The sequence below is a fragment of the Sander vitreus genome, chromosome 11, assembly GCF_031162955.1.
Source record: "Sander vitreus isolate 19-12246 chromosome 11, sanVit1, whole genome shotgun sequence".
NCBI lineage: Eukaryota > Metazoa > Chordata > Actinopteri > Perciformes > Percidae > Sander > Sander vitreus.
The window spans coordinates 19160899-19180854 of record NC_135865.1 but is presented as its reverse complement, the minus strand read 5'-3'; the positions used below and the strand labels follow the sequence as shown (position 1 = coordinate 19180854).

Below are 19956 nucleotides of genomic sequence, written 5' to 3'. Positions count from 1 at the left end.
CCTCCACCAGAGCCTCTGATCTGTGACCACATATGGAAGTGGCCTGAATCCGATTTGAAAAAATCTGATCTGGGCTAGATTTGAGGATTTGGGCTAGAGATGTTCCGATACCGATACTGCCAAAAACGCTGGTATCAGTATCGGGAAGTACTGGAGTTTATGCACCGATCCGATACCACGTAATAAAGCTCTAAAGAAAAAATGCCTTAAAGTAGTTTATTTATGTTCTTTTTCCGTTATAACTGACTGTCAAACTGGATGATAAAAGAACGTTCTGTGGCATTCATGTTTCACAAAGAGTTTAACCTGAGCCAGACTGACAACAAAGATAGAAATCATATTACATCCATACAGGGATAGTATACAGTTCTTAAAACATAATAAAATATACGACACACTAGTATCGGATCGGTACTAGGTATCGGCCGATACGCAAGTTCAGGTATCGGTATCGGGAAGCAAAAAATGGTATCGGACCATCTCTAATTTGGGCCACTTTTGCCTGCAGTCTGAACGTAGCCATGCTGTGCTGAGTTTTTGTACATTTTTGAAAGCATTTTTAACAATGAATGGTAATACAGTATTGACTTTTAAAACCAATCTGCACTAACAACTGATAGGCCATACAATGTATTTTTTAAGAATATATTTTTAGCATTTTGCTTTTATTAGATATACAGAAGAGACAGACAAGTGACATGGCTGGAAGAGAGTGGTATATGTAAAAAAAAAACAGAGTTGTTTTAGTCACCAGGATGCCCATGCCATACAATTCGAACCTAACTAAATGTGATCCATACTGCTATGATGCATTACCTTTGACAAGCCCATTTCAATTGTTTAATTAGTTGTCTTACTATACTGATTCAATAACGTAAAACTGTGTGGTAGCCTATATTCTGCAAAATGGTCTGCTGTCCTTTAAAGTTCTGTATATTTGACGTGTTCAAAATAGGCTACAACATATATATAAAAAAAAAAAAAACAGTAGCATGGTCCTTCAGGAGTGTGGCGTAAACAAAGCATTTGGCAGTAAAGCCGGATTTATAAATGTGCATTTAATTTTCTTGGCCGATGTCGGGGGTTACAGCGGCTACGTAAATACCATGTGGAGACTGCAAGGAATGCGATTGGTCAGCTCGGGCTGATTGCGTTTTCTCCTTCAAGTTTCCGATTATCTTTGAGAATGTTGTGAAGTCAAGACAACATTAAACAATTTGAAGAAAGGCTCAGTAATCTTCTTCCTTTTCAGTAAAAACTTATGCTTGCCACAATCCTCGTTCTCTATTACAGTAAATGTAGAATGTAAACAGTGAGACAAGGAAAACAAGGCCATCCATGCTCTAAATCAGAAAGTCAATTAAACAATGTAAACAATTACTTTTGGGTAATCCATCTAGTGTTGTGATAGTGCTATCAATGATTGAAACCTGCAGTAGGACTGTCTTACGTCACGACACACAAGTAAAACTGCGCCTTATGAACTGAAGTTAAAACTTGAGCATGGGGATCTGTGGAGTGTAGTCAGTCAGAAGAGACACCATCAGACCCTGAAAGAGAAGACAGTTGTGATGATCAGAAGACAGATAGTCAAACTGGAGGCAAAGACTATTCTAAGAGAATCAGATTAAACCCATACTAGTATAAAACTATACATCACATGTCAAACTCAAGGCCCGCGGGCCAAATCCGGCCCCTCGCAGATTATGATCCGGCCCGCATATCAATTTAGGTTTACAACACATTTTGGCCCACCTAGCTTTTGTCACTTTTGCCAAAGTTTTTGGGCGCTTTTTTTCTATGATGGCTGAGGAACTTTTTCCTGACTTCTTTAGGACTTTATGTTGACCAAACTGTAAGTGAGAAGACTATATGACACATGCAATAATACAGTCAAATATATTTGACTTTTTTGATTAAATTAAAGCGTATCAATAAAGTAAACATGTATTGTCTTATTCTTATTTTCCAGTGTGGCCCTTAGTGAAGTTGAGTTTGACAGCCCTGCTATACATTAAATAATAATCAGGTTACTCACCATAATTGTCCACTTTCTGTTCTCTGCCTCTGGGAAGACGAGGGAGCGGGGTGAGTAGAATACCTGGTCATCCACCTCCTCCATTTTCCGGGGGAGACAATGCAGGAAGGTCCAGTCTGGTTTGGCCACACTTCCTGTCTGTAGTGGACAAGAGCCAAAACATGGAGTTAAGACTAATTTCAACTCAGTGAAATTATATTTTGGTTCCTTTGCTAAAGTATTTATTTGCCAGACATAAAGACATATTTTTATTGACCAAAATAATTATTCTAATCTTCTCAGAAAGTTATATAAATTACATAATCATGTCAGGCAGGATCATCCCTGAGACTGATATGCTTACTGTCAAGACACCTGTCAAAAGGAACAATTTTGTAAACAGGCACTGAATAAAAAAACAACTGCTGACTTCTCCAAAAGCTACTGGTATGTTGTGGATGACAGTTTAAAGCGGGTGATTTTTAAAACAAAAATAATCTCAAAAAAAAATAATTAAAAAATGTGGGATATTGCCTTTAAATAATATGAAGAAAATATCCTTCTTTACCTGCAATGTAATCTGGTAACCTTTAAAGTCTTTGAGCCTCTTTTTCTTCTCCTCCTCTTGTCCCATGCTGACCCAGGTGTCAGTGACCAAAACATTGCTGCCGTGGGCAGCCTCCATCGGGTCAGAGGTCAGAACAAGCTGGGTACCATGCTGAGACAAAATTGTTATGAATGAATGAATAAGAAGTCTTTTAAGAAAAGGTCTGTTTATAGTAATGACACCTGAAGAAGAAGAAGAAGACCTCACCTCTTTGGAGAGTCTTTGTGCCTCTTGAATAATGCTCTTTTCTGGCTCATAGCCCTGGGAATTAAGATACAGTTTGAGCTTTAGTAGTGATTATTGATGTACATTATAATACAGAATCAAAGGTTTTTTATTCTTCTCATGAAGTAACTAGGGGTATAAGATACTCAGCATTGACTCCATGCATCTATACCTGCAAACTACAAAACAATAATCTACTAGAAAGAAGAGGACACAAGAACATAAAAAAAGGCAAACCTTTGGTGTAGCAATCTTAAGATGAACTCCCAATTTAGCTGCAGTCATCATGAAAGAGTGGAGGACGTTGTTTCCATCTCCAATCCAGCTTACTGTTAGTCCACTAAGGGACCCATAATGCTCCTGGAGGAGAATGTTAGTAATTTAGAAAATACTATGTCGTTATCAATTACAGGATCGAATTTGTGGTATGTTGTAGGAGTTGCAGTACCTGTAAGGTGAGGAAGTCAGCCAGAATCTGGATTGGGTGGTAGAGGTCAGACAGACCGTTAATGATGGGGATGGAGGCCTCCTTATCCAGCTCCTCCAGTGTGGAGTGGCTATACACTCGTGCCAAGACGATATCGCAGAGTCCTGAGAGAACCCTGGAGATTACAGAGGCGGACATGTACCCAAGGGGCTGGGGCTCATTTACTTTGTCTACAAACATTCTAGTAGTATTAGCAGCAGCAGTGGACAACACGAGATGACTGTTGCTATCTTGAAAAAATCATCTGCATTTCAATATGGGAAGTTACACTGAAAAATACCATGCTAATTTAAATATTCCTGGATAAACAGATACAAATGGAGTGTTAATATATACAACCTACATCCAACAACTGTCCGACATTAATTTGAATTTAATTGTATTTCTAAAAGTGACAGCATACTTATAAGACTCACCTTGCTGTGTCTGTGCCACTCTCATTCACTCCCAGGTGGATGTCCTGAGAGGTGAGGAAACAGGGGTGCCCACCCAGCAAAGCAAAACCTGGAATTATGATATCAAGACAAGTTCAATTTCCCTAGTGGCCAACTGGTGCTTAGTACAACAAACACAACATCATGTAGGCATATGAAGGGGAGCAGTACAGGGAAAAAGAGGAGTGGAACTAGTTGCAGAATGTTTTGTTCCAGGGATGCGCTGAAAGTCGCCTTTCAGCAGATCTTTTGTGTCCATATTAACAATGACCTTTACACTGCTGAACACACTGATGAATAGTATCAGCCAAGCTGTGGCAGATGTTACATTACTGTTAGATTGTTCTCATAAATACTTGCTACTTGTAACAGAGTAATTTCCCTATTTGGGATTACTAAAGTCCATCTATCTATCTATCTATCTATCTATCTATCTATCTATAATTTAAAGTCTAAATTTGACACTTGAAAACTGCCAAGTGCCTTTATAAAATCCGCCCACCTCCAGCATTCTGTTATTCATGTTAAACTGAAGCACATGGCTTGCAGTGCAGATAGCTACTTAAATACAAAACGGTCACCTGTTTCTGTGGACATTCTTGTTCTGGTGCTCCTCTTTTCAAATATCATAGCAATCGACTTTCCTTGCAGAAGAGGAAGATACTGAAATAGAAATGACAGTTCCTTTAAATGATCCACGATGAGGCTTCACAGTAGAACTGAAGACACTTGACAAACATTACTTTGCTAACGTTAGCTACCTGTTTTTCATGCTTGATCCGAAGTTTCAGATCCCCGGACACCCACAACAGCCTCTTGATTTCATCTGAGCTGAAGTCTTTCAGAGTGAGACAGCTGCGACCCTTTACATTTACTGAACCATGGGAAGCAGCTCCAATGCTTAGAAAGTAACAAACGAGGGTATAATGCAGCGATTATTACGTGTCACGTTACTAACAATACTTGCATTGCTGACAAAACTTGACTAACGTTACCAGTAAAGTTATGCAAATTCCAAATAAAGTTATCTGAAGTTTCTTACCTAAACCCTCGAGCCGAGCAGTCTTGGAGAGTTTTCAAATATTTGAAAACGGTGTTGTTTACAGAAAATAGTTTAGTAGACATTGCAGCTCATGGAAAACACAATGGAAGTGTGATGTTGTGGGAATATTTCTTCAGTTAACTTTCATTCACTACCTTTCCTAGGGTTTACATGCAGCCAGCTAGTAGTCACCCGGCAGCGTGGCTATCACTGACGTCACCGCAAGACCAGGAAGCTGGGCGTGGCTTCGGCTTCCTCCCATGGATGTATTAAGAGAACTCCATGGATGATGTAATAATCTCTCTAAAGCCCCTGACACACCAACCCGGCGGCCGACCGTTGGCAGAAAAGGCAGTCGGTATATATAAATAGCCTATATATATTCCCTTGGTACATATATAGGCTATTTATATATTCCCTTGGTACATATGTACCAAGGGAATATATATAGGCTATTTATATTTATTGTCATACTTAAGTAATTACATATATTAATATTCCTTACCTATAACTTACTTCCATTAGCCAAAGGCCAACTTGCCCCTGACCCTCTCTGACGTCTCCCTAAAGGCAGTGACACACCAACCCGATAATCGGCCGTCAGACAGTCTGGTGAGGTCGGTGACTCGAGTCTGTTCGGTGTGTTCCGTGCCGACCTGACTTGTTGCGTCGGAGGGCAGGCAGTCGGACTCCATGACCAATCTGATTGGTGGAGTGCTAACCCGGAAATGACGAGCGGGATGAACGTGACTAAGCCTCTCAAAATCTGACGAAAATCTTTTATCAATCTGAAATGAAGACAGATTCAGCAACTGCATGGCCTATTTCTCGCTTAAAATGTTTTGAACTTTGAAATCCTTGAACTATCTTCGTAATATATATGATATCGTATTCCGAAAGAGCCGCCATTATGCCCGAAAAATCCGGGAGCAGCCAGACCCACATGACACGTTCGTCCAATAATTTTTTAGGCGACAATACAGATTAGCGGCACCTGCTGTTATGGATAAGTATTACATGCTCAAGTCGGCGTCGCTTCGGTGTGTTCTGAGGCACTTTTTGGACCTCGGGGAGCCGACTGATCAGTCCGACTGCCTTTTCTGCCAACGGTCGGCCGTCGGGTTGGTGCGTCAGGGGCTTACATCTACCTGTCAGACAGTCAGCACCAAGCCACATGGTGCAGGGGAGAGGGATAACAGTGGAGATGACAGGACAGGACGATGTGGACATACCCGGTGAGAGTACTTTCTACACATTAACCAGCATATATAGCACTTATCTTTATGAATGGTATACTTACTTGCCTATTCTCCTGATGGTTTCCACACACTGTAAGTTATGTGTGTGTGTGTGTGTGTGTGTGTGTGTGTGTGTGTGTGTGTGTGTGTGTGTGTGTGTGTGTGTGTGTGTGTGTGGTTGGTTGACCTGTTGCTATTTCTGTCAGGCTGCTACTTAAATGGCTTGAGATGTGACAGCAGGTTGGGATTTAGTGTTAAGTTAGAGAATAGTAAGGGTTGCCTTTAAGTCCATAGTGTTTATTATTCCTATCAAAGGCTGTTTAAAAGATGAATCACACATTTTGTTCTCAGAAACAGGAGCCATCTTCACATTTGGAAAGAGCAGTTTTGCTGACAATGTGCCTAGTAAATTCTGGTTGAAGAATGATCAGCCAGTACACCTATCTTGTGGAGGAGAGCACACTGCTGTCATCACAGGTGCAGACAATCTATGCACATTTTAATAATAAATAATGATACTGTGCGTGTCCAACGATAACATTTTTTATAATCAAATGATTCTTATGTCTGCAGAAAATGGCAGGCTGCTCATGTTTGGTGGTAATACTTGGGGCCAACTAGGGCTTGGATTCAAGCCTGCTGCCAGCAAACCTGCCTCTGTGAAATGTGAGTTACTTTACACTAAAATGGCAAATAATGTTAATTTTCATTGTTAATTAATATGCCAATTATTTTCTTGATTAATCCTTTAATCGCTTGGTCGATAAAATGTAGGAAAGCAGTGAAAGGGCCTAAGCTGACATCTTCAATTCACTTGTTTTGTTTTTGTTTTTACAGTGGTGGAAGGTAACTAAGTACATTTACACTGTACTTACTATATGATTTAAGCTACTTGGTACTTTTTGTTTCCATTTTCTGCTACATTATTCTTCTACTTCACTACAATTCAGAGGCAAATACTATCTACTTTTTACATTACTACAATTATTTGACAATTTATTTAGTTACTTTGCAGATTCAGATACAGATACAATATAATCAACAAATACATTATGATCTATTGTTATAGGTTACGATAAGATAAAAGGGGTCAAAGTATTGATCCCTGGGGGGAATTCACATGCTGTATATAAAGTCAATGAACTCCATTTACCAGCTGCAACATCAAAGTGTCAACTAATCTAAATATAGACTAAGGAAGCTTTTATTCTTGGTATTTTATTTTCATTTTTAGTAGCTATATAGCTATAAGTATAATTGTGTATTTTCCTTTCAGCCTTGAAGTCTGAGAATGTAAAACTTGTAGCTTGTGGGAGAGATCACACAATCGTCTGCACATGTAAGATAATATCAACAAATATATAACAGATGTTTCCTTACACCAAAATTTGTTGTATTTAAATTAGGTTTTGTATATTTTTAGGGCAGGGTAGTGTGTTTGTTGCTGGCAGTAACCAGGAGGGGCAGCTCGGTTTGGGCCACTGCAACAACACTACATCCTTTCACCTGCTGCATCCCTTCTGTGACCATGCACCAATCAAAATGCTTTCTGCAGGATGCAACACCTCAGCTGCCTTAACAGGTGGAAGAAGTGACAAGTAATAATGTGATGAGTGTCTCTGTTAGCCAATATGCTCTGGCCAAGGTCCAAACTGTATGTGTGTGTGATGTTTGATTTTCCACACTCTGTGTGTATTGGTAGAGAACGGGAGACTGTTCCTGTGGGGAGACAACTCTGTGGGTCAGATTGGTTTGGGGGACGAGGGGTTTGCAGCAGAACCCAGAGAGGTGGATGTTAGGGAAGCAGTGATATGGGTCTCCTGTGGGTACCACCACTCAGCATTTGTCACAGGTACAACACAGTCCAACCAAACACAGCACAATAGACTGTTTGAGTGTTCATTTACCAACCTTCAGATACCAGTGTTGTATCTGCTTTGTTTTAGTGGATGGAGATCTCTACACGTTTGGAGAGAGTGCGAATGGAAGGCTTGGTCTCCAGGTGGAGCAGCTGTCCAATCACAGAGTCCCTCAGCGGGTGCAAGGGATTCTGGGTCGTGTCACCCAAGTGTGTTGTGGAGGGGAGCACACTGTGGCACTCACGGGTAGGTTAACAGTACAGACACGTCTACTGACACCTTTTTTTAGTTTTACTGTTTATATTTGACATATATTAGAAATACAGTCTGTTAATCAGTGGTGGAAGAAGTATTCAGATTTTTAGATACTTTGTAAAAAATACTCATTACAAGTAAAAGTCCTGCATTGACAGTTTTACTTAAGTAAAAGTATATTATCCGCAAAATATAATTAGTATCAGAAGTGCAAGTACTGATTGTGCAGACAGACCTTTTTATTGAATTTGTATTACCTATGTTTTAACATGCAGCTTTTTAAAGGAATACTTCTTCCCCAAAATGATAATTTGTATATCAATTACTCACCCTGTGTTACCTTAAATTCTTTAAGAAAATATAGTTTTCTCGCATGCCTCCACGGTGAACGAAGAATTCTTGATGAATTTAACAACAGCAAAACTATATCAGAACAGAACATCTGTTTACAAACTCCTACACAACTCGTGCAGTCTGACGACTACATAGCAGGGAGAGCTCCTGCCCTAGCGTGAGACTGTTTAACAAAAATGTATGTGTTTGGGAAGTACTGAGCATACAACTGGATAAATTAGACTTGGATTATACTGTACGAGAAATCTGACACGATGTACTCTGTTAATCAAAGTAGTCTGTTTCATTGTGTCTGTTTTGCTGTGTTAGAGGAGAACGTGTACACGTTTGGCAGAGGTCAGTACGGTCAGCTGGGCCACGGGACATTTCTGTTTGAAGTTGATTTGCCAAAACCACTGGAGCACTTTTGTAACAGCAGCATCAAACATATCGCCTGTGGAGAAAACCATACCGCTGTCATCACAAGTAAGCAATTGTTTAAGCTCATTGTAGTCAAAATAGTACTGCCTGTTTTTCTTTCTATGTATTTCTGATCATGGAAATTGAATATCTAGTAATCAAACATAACTTTCAAACGTTATCTAATGCCTTTGTCGTTCTCCTCCTCAGAAAGCGGGTTTCTCTACACGTTTGGTGATGGTCGTCATGGGAAACTGGGTTTAGGGGAGGAGAACTTCATTAACCAGTTCAGCCCGACACTCTGCACACGTTTTGTCAAGTACAATGTTCAATTAGTAAGTGAATGTGATGAAAGGGCTCAGGATGGTGGAGGATGTTGTCCATCAAGTTCAGGGTGGTCCACCTGTGTGCATGTCAGTAACCCGCCCAAACTCTTTGGCTTTAGCAGTCCACCTTTTAAGTGGTATTTCCTGTATGTCTGAAAGTAAATGAGTATAAAGTGGGAGAGCAGACGGTACACAGTAATAAACCACATTGAGTCCATGTGTTTTCTTACGTTTAGGTGTCCTGCGGTGGTAACCACATGCTGGTACTAGCTACACCCAGACCACCAGAGAGCCAAGAAGTGGTGCCAGAAGAGGATGTCACAATCACAGAGAACGTTTTGGAGCCAATTTACACAGAAATTATCCCGCTGGACCCTTTCATTGATCCTAATCCACTGGTCCCACTCTCGGCCCTCTCTGCTCGAGCCCGGCATAGAGAAACCTATAGCTTGGTACTTGTTTACTATCATAAACAAGGTTCTTATAAGACCTCTCAAACTAAGTAGTTCCTAATTTCAACCATTAGCAGCTGTGTACATAGGTGTTACACAAATATACACTAAAAGAGGGATTGTTGCGATACTTAATCGTACATGAAGGAGGCTGTTTAGTCCTTTTTGTGGAGTTCCAGTCATCGTACCTGTAGCAAACACTGTCACTCACGCTAGCTACAGTGGCTATGAAGCTCATTGTCTCATAATGGGCAATTTTAGCAAAGACTTAAATGTAGATTATTTTCATTATCCATTATTTTCTCGAGTTGCAGCTCTAAAATGGACTTCAATAAATTCATCATTTCTATTTGGATAATCCATGCATTCATTTATGCTGTTTATCTGGGTCCAGGTCAAATACATTTAATACATTTTATCATTGGGAATAGTTGTTTTATACTGCTGGGAAGTACTTAGAAATGTGATATAATAACAAATAATTCTAGTAAGTAAGTAAGCAACTGTTTTTTTATTATACTTGCACACTTTAACCAGTACGATCTTGAAACAGGTATTAGATTGCATTCTATGTGGTATTAAAAGGTCTTAAACAGGCTTTAACTGAACTTGGTGAACCCTGCAGAAAGTTTGTTGTCTCATCTTTTGATAATTGAAATCACATTTAGCTCCAGTAGGGAGCAGTGTTACACCAAGTTGTAGCTCTGCTGTAGTGGGGGGGGGGGGGCTCCATAGATGTGTTTCAGACCTTTTACTCAGTAATGTTTTTGCTGTTTTTCCTCTCTTGTTTTTTAGGGAAGCTCTGTGGAGCTGTTTGGGAAGATGTTTCAGAACCTCCCACGTCTAAATTCTGACTTCCTCAACACCTCCTGGCAAACATCCAGAAATATCCCAACCCCTAAAACGCTCTCAAAGGACTTTACTACCCCTTCCTCATCCCCCAAACCACAATCAGAAGCAACACTAAGCCCACCACTCTCCCCCAGATCTCCATTGTCACCCTTTAAACCATCGAGCCCACGTTCTCAATCATCAAACACCTTTCAGAAAAAATCCTCTAAGTCTAAATCCAAAGAGCTGCCTTCTCCCTTACTGTCACCAAAGTTTACAACTAAACATAATACCCCAGTATCTCCTAGACGGACTGCAAAAAAAAGACTGTATAGAACCGCTAAAAAAGCCTTAATTGAAGAATCTCCTCTATCACCTAAAGAGCCCTGCAGTCCCACCAGACCCTCAAAGAAACATCTCAGTGAGGAAGAGCATCCTGCCTCGCCACAAACAGGTATTTTCAACCTATAATTTTAACCAATGCTGAGCTGAGTTTTGATCTTGCGTTAGATACTGTAGTGTACAGCTGTTGAATTAATCCTGACCTTGTCTTATCTCTTTCAGAGAGAGAAACTATTCAGAGCCAAATTGTCATAGAAGAGTTGGAGGAGAAAGGAGTCGACTCTGACTTTTTGCCAAATGTGGTAAGAGACGTTTGGTTTGACTTTGAAAGAGTAGAGAAATACAATATATTGTCCACAGAGTCATAAACACAGAGTCAGTTGAATGTTATTTTCCTCTTTAGGCTTCTTGGTTGTGGTTTAGATTATGTGCACTCCAGAGCAGGAGCAGCAATGTTGAACACTCACTGACTTTTCCAGGAAATGTGCATAGCTCAGCATACATACTGCATGTGTATTCATCTGTGTGTGTCTGTGGAGACATTTTCCATTTGGTATAACACTGAGGTGAAATATGAAATTGAATTCAGTGTTTAAGTCTTTTGATTTTTCACATTCATTTGTTTTCCCCCCCCAAGAATGTGTATTACAAATCTCCTGAAAGTAGATTCAGAGATTAGGAAAGAGATTAGGAGAAACAACAAATGTGTTTGGGCTCCAGCCTCAGATACACAAACACTCACACAGATATACACACATACACATACAATGCTTTGGAAAAGTTTGCAGGAATCTTGCCACATCTTATCAGTATTTCCACAGCCAATGATGAAGCAAGCTGTAAAGGACTTTCCTGCATTGTTGTGTTTCAAGGAGCAACATGTGGTGCTTAGTAATCTTTACTTTACAAGTAAAAATCCTGCATTCAAAATTATAATTTACTTTATAACAACAAAATGTACTTAAAGTATCAAAACTAAAGTAGTCATTATGCAAAAAACAACATGGCAAAAACTTGATGATGGTTTATATTGTATATATATATTATATATATAATTGAGTCCTACAAACCTTATTTTCTTAAAACAAGTGACAAGATGTTACAGTAAGGATATTTATTTTAATCATAAAAAATGCTCTAAAAATGAATTTCTGTAGCTTGAGACAACAACGAATAAGGCAGTGTACTAGAATTGTGAAAAATAACATTTCAGAAAACACTTGAAAATTCATTGGCATTAAAACATATTGGAATATTCTTACAGCACGGCCAGATTTATAAATAAGGCAGTAAGGACTCAGTTAAGTCACTGAAATTACTAAATAAGCTGATTTTGTGTGCTGAAAAATTTATCATATTTCAGAAACTGTTCATATGTTTTCAAAATAAAATCTGAGTATTCTTGTAACTAATAACTAGTAACTTCAGGTGTCAAAAACATGAAGTGAAGTTTAAAGTAATATTTCATTCAGGAATGTAATATAAAGTAGCAGAAAAATGAAATACTCAATACAAGTACCTCAATATTGTACTTACTGTACCGGTACCTCAATGTTGTACTTACTGGTAAGTACATTGCTTGAGTGAATGTACTTAGTTACTTGTGCTTACACTGTGTGACAGAGATGAATACACTGAATATCTCTAAAGAGGTGCACCATAGTTATTAAACTTGCATTTAAAAGTCTGCCGTGACAGTCTGTTTTCATATCAACTGGCAGTGACCCCCAATTAACCACCATCTGTTTATCTCCACTGCATATGGAAAAATAAGGATTCTCTCAATCGTCACCATGGTTTCCTTTACCTCCCACACACAGCTGTGTTTAAACCTGGTGACAGATTGTTTTATTAACATTGTGTTCTTTATGCCCACCATACACATACTTTAAAGCTACATTATGTAAGAATTTCTCCCATCTAGCGGTGAAATTGTATATGACAACCAACTGAATATTACTTTCTAGCCCCTCCCATTCCGAGCACATTTTAACTCGTACGGTGGCCGTATTATTCCAAGAAGTACGACTTCGTCTGTGAGTGTTCCTTCCAGTGTAATAATAGTTTTACGTTATTTTGGTACCATTTCATTGCTAACATCAGCTATCAGGTTCCCAAACATATGCAAGCTAGTGTTAGTAAAGTATCAGTACTATCGTTATTCTGCATATTGTACGAGATTAATAGTTTAAGGCAATATTTACAGCGTAGGAGAGAAGCAACTGAGGTTTGTGTTTTTAATATATTTCTCTGAGCAGTATGAACAATCATGTCTTAGTATCTCCATTGTTTACACACAGCTGTTCTAGCTGTAGATAGTCTGTGTTACAACTTCATTACGTGAGTTATCTGCCAGGGAAATTACGACACATATGATTACGTTTATGTTACAAGGTAGACAATCCCTTTTCATCATTGACGCGAGGAAAAGTATCCTAGACGTCGTTCTATCGTTATGCACGACCATGCTATAGTTAGTCAAGCAACTATAAAACTTTGAATTTACACAAATAGGCAGAATTACCTTTTGAGAAGGCAACTTCGGCGTCCCTTTTTAAAATCCTTGCTCCTTATGAGCTCTTTCCATCTTGGAAAAGCCACTCCAATATTAACTTTGGTCTTGTTGCTTTGCCTGTCGCGTTGTCGTTTTAATTCTTTTTTTAACTTCCTTGGCGACTCTGTTATCTTCTCCCCCTCCCTGGCATTTGTCACGGTGCCACTGAGTTTAAAAGAACGAAAGGCGGAGGTATGTCCCTCTTTGGCTAATGTATTTTAAAGATGGAGGCGCAACATGGCGGCCATCATTCGAGCGAGTCGCTCGTATATATTCTGAATGATTCTGAATGGCAGATTCTACGCGTACGAGAATACTTTGATTAGTTGGTGGAAGTAATTACACATGAATGAGCGCATATTTGTGAAAGAACAAAGGGTTTTTTGCTAAGAATCAACTCAAAGAATTACACAATGGAGCTTTAAAGAAAACCTATTGTTTTCCATATACATGGAATTTCAAATTATACTGTACAAAAATGTATTTGTACATGATGATGGCATCCAAAATATACTTTATACTGGCATTATATTTCCTTTTTATGTATTGTTGCCAACATACTGTATATTTGTAATTGTATTCAAAAGATTTTAAATGAATAACATCTACGCCAACAATAACTACTGAAACATATCGCCAAACAAATTCTAATTCTGTGTTGAGTGTTATCATAGTAACCGCTTCTTTAAGCTAGAGATGGCAGTAAAATACATAAAACATCAAATGCCACAACTACACATGTAGCCATGTTGATTGCAGGCCTGCTGCTGTGCTGGTCCAACTTTCCTTTTCTATAACATGCTATTATCAGGCATATGACCTTTTCTGCCAGTTTTATTTTTGTTTTTTACATCTGACTAAATCCCTATTTCTCTGTGATTTATTATAGGAAAAGCAGAAAGGCCGAGCTCTTAGAAGAACTACGAAAGAGGCAGAGTTGTTTGCCAAACGGCTCCAGTTCAATGGGAAGGCAGAACAAAATTCTCTTAAGGCCTCTCCCACAGAGCTCCTGAAAGGCTCTTTAAAGAAAGAAGTGCCTCCACTGAAGAGCTTAAAGAGTCTGAAAAACACATCTAAAAAGGTTTCATCTAAAGGCAAAGAGAACATCACCAAGCAGTCCAATAAAATCAAAACTCATGAGGACGGAATAGCTCGAAAGGAAACCTCCCATTTGGAATCACCAAAACTATTAGCATCAAGCCCAAAAACTCCACAATCTGTCCGGAAGACACTGACACAACAGAGACTGGTGGCTGCAGTGAAGGAAAATGACAAAAGAAACAGAAATGTGAAAGAAAGTATTATAAACCAAGAGGATATGAAAGCCAGCGCTTTAAAAAAAAACTTCATTGGGACACTGAAACAGGAGGAAAATAAATCATCTGCTTTGGACAAGACATCTTCTGTTATGAAGGTCACTACAGGAAATGAAACAACCAGCATATCTGTCCAGAGGGGAAGTTCGTTATCAGTAGAAAAAGATGCAAAGATCCAGAGTGAAACCACTGACGTCAAACCTGTTGAAGTGCAGATGCAACGGGAGTCACAGCAATTCATATCGACTCCAACAAAAGATTTTCACAAGGTTGAATCTGCACCGGGAAGAGGTCAAAATAAGAAAAAAGAAACCACACCCACCTCCACACCTGCTCAGGTTGACACTAAGAAATCCCGAAGTGGGAAATCCATACCTGTGAAAGTTAAAGGGAAACCGAAAGAGGTCAAATCCACACAAGTCAAAAATCCAAGTAAAAGTGCAAGAAATACTCCAGTTAAAATTGAAAGTAAAATAAAAGTTGTGGAAAATGAGTTAAACAAAGCTCAAAAAATGAAAGGTAGAACTGCAGATAAGCAGAAGATACCTGAAGGTGACAGCGCTGAAGTAAAGGACCAAAAGAAGGCAAAAGAATCTAAACTGAAGGAAAAAACAAAACCAGGGGGAGACGAAGGGGATGAAATCAGAGTTAAAGGAGATGCTGACTCTGAAGATATTACGAGGGCCAAGCCAAGGAGTAAGCAGACTGAAGTTTCCGCACCTATTGAAGTTCTGTGTAACCCCATCTCCTCTCAAATCACTCAGAGAACAGGAGTGATTCCCGTCAGCGGTGCCAAATCCCCACAACCCCCCAAACCGGTTGAAAGGGATCTGTTTGTTTCTGAAACACACAGAGAGGATGCTCAGAGCCTGACTGAAGAGAAGCCAATGTGGGGGGAGATGCTCAGTACCACAGCCGCTCTTCTTCCTGTTGTTGGGATAGCAGGTGCAGCTATGAAAGGCCTTAGCGATGCAGTGACAAACATAGGGGGTTTCCAGTCTGACAGTGACACAGTTACCTCTACACCACCCAAAACACTCAGTCGAGTGAAGCAATTCACAAAACAGAGTGCAGTTATGCAACCTTCCTTTTCCTCGAAACTGTCACATTTTTCTTCAACAGAGGCATCAAATCCAGCAGAAGGAAGCACAGAGAAAGATGTTCAGGTCAAGAAGAATGTAGTTCAAGAAGAAGAACGTAATGATACCTTTCAGTCACAACAGGAGGTGGTGAAAAGTGACGGGAGTGAAGACATTTCACAAACAGAGGGAAAGAACAGTGGCACAGATGTGGAAACTTCCCAGCAAGAACATAAAGAAGATGAGAAAACCTACAAGGATCATAAGGAAGGAGAAACAGATACTGAAGATGAGGAAAAGAAGAAAAATGAAGAGAGTGGAAGCCATGTGGAAGGCAAAGAAGAAGTCGATGAGGAGGAGGGAAGTGAAAGTAGCGATGACTTAGAGGAGGAAAAAGACAGTGTTTCTGTAGATGGCGAGGAAGAGCAAGATAATGAACTTGCAGAGGAAGATGGTGAGGAGGAAGGAGGAAGTGAGAAGAGTGATGTCACAGAGGCTGAAGAGGAGGAAGAAGAAAGCAGTGAGGAAACAGGTGGAGGAGGAAGTGAGTCTGAGGTAAGTGAGGCAGCAGAGGAGGAGGGAAGTGAAAGTGAGGAAGAGAATAAAGAAGAAGAGGAAGAAAGTGAGGTGAGTGAGGATGCGGATGATGAAAGTGGCCAAGAGTCGGGGAGCAGCAGGAGCAAAGAGTCAGAGGAGGACAAAGACGGAGGTGACACTGCAGAGTCAGACTCTGAAGAAGAAGAAAGTGAGGTGAGTGAGGATGAAGATGATGAAAGTGGCCAAGAGTCGAGGAGCAGCAGGAGCAAAGAGTCAGAGGAGGAGGAGAGAGACGGAGGTGACACTGCAGAGTCGGACTCTGAAGAAGAAGAAAGTGAGGTAGACGCAGAGGAAGAGGGTGAAATGGAGGAAGAAAAAGATTCCACTGAGAAAGACTCAGAAGAAGATGAAGAAACAGATGAGGAACAGGATGAAGTGAGTGTTGAAAATGAGGAAGACAGTGAGCCCGATGAAGATGAGGAAGAGCAAGATGAAAAGAGCGATAAAGAAAATGAGGAGGAGGATGAAGACGGTGAGGAAGAAGTGTCTTTAGATGAGGGGGAAGCTGAGGACGAGACTGCAGAGGAGGAACAAGAGGGAGAGGAGGAAGAAGAAGAGAGTAAGGAGGAGGTAGGAGAGGAGGAGGAAGAAGAGAGTAAGGAGGAGGTAGGAGAGGAGGAGGAAGAAGAGAGTAAGGAGGAGGTAGGAGAGGAGGAGGAAGAAGAGGATGAGATTACAGAAGATGAAGAAGAAGAGGGTGAGGAGGAGGTAGGAGAGGAGGAGGAAGAAGAGAGTAAGGAGGAGGCAAGAGAGGAGGAGGAAGCAGAGGAGGAAGGAGAAGAAGAGGAAGAGAGTGAAGGTGAGGAGGAGAAAAAAATAAAGAGAAAAGAGGAAAGTATTGTGGCTAATAAAAAGGAGACAGAAGAGAGTGATGATGAGGAGGAGGAGGAAGGAAGTGGGGAGGAAGAGGAGAATGAAACAAAGATTAAACCAAAAATAGAGCGAAGACTCAAAAATCAGAGAGAAGAAACAAAACAGAAACAACCTAAAGGAAAGAAACGTAGTGATTCTGAGGGAAATGAAGATGAGGAGAGCGAGGAAGACGCTAACGAAGTAGGTAAAGAAGAGGAGGGAGAAGAGGAGGAGGAGGAGAAGGAAGAAGGAGAGGAGGAGAAGGAAGAAGGAGAGGAGGAAGAAGGAGAGGAGAAGGAAGAAGGAGAGGAGGATGAAGGAGAGGAGGAGGAGGAGAAGGAAGAAGAAGGAGAGGAGGAGAAGGAAGAAGGAGAGGAGGAAGAAGGAGAGGAGAAGGAAGAAGGAGAGGAGGATGAAGGAGAGGAGGAGGAGGAGAAGGAAGAAGGAGAGGAGGAAGAAGGAGAGGAGGAGGAGGAGAAGGAGAAGGAGAGGAGGAAGAAGGAGAGGAGGAGGAGGAGAAGGAAGAAGGAGAGGAGGAAGAAGGAGAGGAGGAGGAGGAGGAGAAGGAAGAAGAAGAAGAAGAAGAAGAAGAAGAAGAAGAAGAAGAAGAAGAAGAAGAAGAAGAAGAAGAGGAGGAGGAAAGGGAAAAGGTAAAGTCATCAAAAACAAAAAACATACAGAAGTTGCCTCCTGACAGAAAAGACAAACAACAGAAAGAAGCACCCAAACCAGCACCGAGGACAAAGCAGAGTGCTGGAGTGAAGAAACAAGATGACTCTCAGCAGTTCTGGAACAATGTTCTACCTCAGTACCTCGACCTGCAATGAAGTTCATGTATAATTACTAGTGTTTAACTGAAGGGACACGGACTCAGCACCACAAGTGTCCTGCAGTATGACCTGCTCACTGTGAGTAAGACTCAACCAAAGTGTAGTCTGTCTGTATTTTTTATATTGTCAACTAAATCACATTAATAAGACCAAAACCAACAATGCATTAGTCCGTCTCTCAATATTTTAAGAATTCCCCACTTTGTCCGTGGCACAAAGCACAAAGCCCATTCATTCCTACACAAGACATACATTTTTAAATGTTCTTTTGTCACAATTAGTTTCATTGATCCATTCTAGTAAGTATTGACAGCAGCATAGTGGTGTATGTGGGATTGACTCAAAATAAACTACAATGCCCACATTCATCATATGAAGGAGCCCAGAGCACCAGAGTGGCTCATTTATGTGTTTTTAGAAGAGTACTCCACTCATTTGACATTGAACTTGTAACATTGTCAGACAATAGACTGTTTAAAAAAAAAAAATCATTATCTTTTTTTATTCCACACATTCTTCTTCCTTGTCAAAGCTAATTAAGACAATCAGCTCCACACAACTCTCTCTGTATTTCTCAGTATAGCTGTGTTTAGAAATTGGTGTCGTCCGGCGACTTTCGCGCGCAGAAACTCGAGTAAAGATAATTACCTCTTCTGAAGAGTCCATCATGTTTTTTTAATCCTCCGTGTCCTCCTTGGCTACCAGCAACTGCGCGGGGGAGGGGTGGGGGTGAAGCGCGTTCACGGAAGGCTTGTATCATGTGGATACACCGACAGAATTGTTGTCATTGCTTAGAATTCCTCATGGGGGAGACAGAAACTATGCACAATAGCTTTAAACACAACAAAACAAAACTCAGAGACAATCTTAATCCAAAATCATTGACTATAACGCCCCTATGGTAACACCACATCGAAGTGTCAGCCCAATCCTCCAGAGCCAGGTGAGCAACAATAACAACTAACTCTTTTTTTCACCTGACCTGAGAGAAACATTTCAGGCGTAACGGTCGACTGAACCCACATCACATAATTACAGCTCAGGAGATCCTCTCGCAGTCATTTCACCACACGCCTCCTTCCTGTTTCCCATCAAGACAAAGAACACTTCAACATTTTCATGTGTGGACTCGCCCTCCTCACACTCTACACAGGGTCTACAACTAAACCTTGTGTAAATTCAAAACTGATCAGTCTTTCAACAGGTCTGTACTTTCACCCGGCCCTCCAGCTGTGTCTGTTGGTGTATACAACAGACAGAAGATAAGAATAAGATATACAGAATAATAATCAGGTATAGATGCAGGAAATAGAACTTAATCAAATTGTGTTTATGAGCCATATCTCGCAATTTATTCGTCCATACACTGTCTTCATTCAAACAGGAGTTTCATGTTCTGACATTAAAAAAGTATCACGTTATGACAATAAATGATCACGTTATAAAGTGAAACTTTTCACTTTATAACGTGATAAATATTGTAATAACAACAAAATGTTCTTGTTGATAAGTTTGTATGTTGTGATAACGTGAAAATATCTTGTTAATACAATAAACTTTTCACATAATAACATGATACTGATAAGTTTTTCTTTTTCTGCTATTGCAGCACTACATACGTTTCCGTAATTCTATACTTCTACTCCACTACTGTATATTGTACTTTTAACTCTAAATACATAAAGTATTTGACAATTATAGTAGGCATCTACAGTAGACTAGTTACTGTTTTTGATATGCTTACATGATATGGCAGTAATATAGGCCTACTAATCCACCAAGTAGCCTACTGTACAAAGTAGCCTACCTAAAAACATTGAACTACATGAACTACAACAATTAAAATGCTCTTACATTAGT

At 40.1% G+C, this 19956-nt stretch overlaps 2 protein-coding genes across 2 annotated transcripts; one reads left to right on the top strand and one right to left on the bottom strand.

Moving 5' to 3' along the window:
- Positions 1-1074: 1074 nt before the first annotated feature.
- otc (ornithine transcarbamylase) lies at positions 1075-5042 on the bottom strand. The gene is made up of 10 exons (XM_078262128.1): positions 4813-5042; positions 4532-4670; positions 4352-4433; positions 3753-3840; positions 3298-3451; positions 3087-3209; positions 2832-2885; positions 2586-2735; positions 2039-2176; positions 1075-1550 (listed from the first exon to the last, which is right to left on the bottom strand). The coding sequence occupies exons 1-10, from the start codon at positions 4893-4895 to the stop codon at positions 1491-1493; spliced, it is 1071 nt and encodes a 356-aa protein (XP_078118254.1). The 5' UTR covers positions 4896-5042; the 3' UTR covers positions 1075-1490.
- Positions 5043-6016: 974 nt separating this feature from the next.
- Positions 6017-19527, top strand: rpgra (retinitis pigmentosa GTPase regulator a). Its single transcript, XM_078262903.1, is given in 15 exon segments — positions 6017-6047; positions 6402-6527; positions 6624-6716; positions 7327-7389; positions 7474-7632; positions 7753-7902; positions 7997-8155; positions 8828-8987; positions 9132-9252; positions 9480-9695; positions 10491-10716; positions 10909-10980; positions 11091-11170; positions 14312-17750; positions 17753-19527. Coding segments are annotated over 15 exon segments (5436 nt in total). The 3' UTR covers positions 18094-19527.
- The last annotated feature ends 429 nt before the right edge of the window (positions 19528-19956 follow it).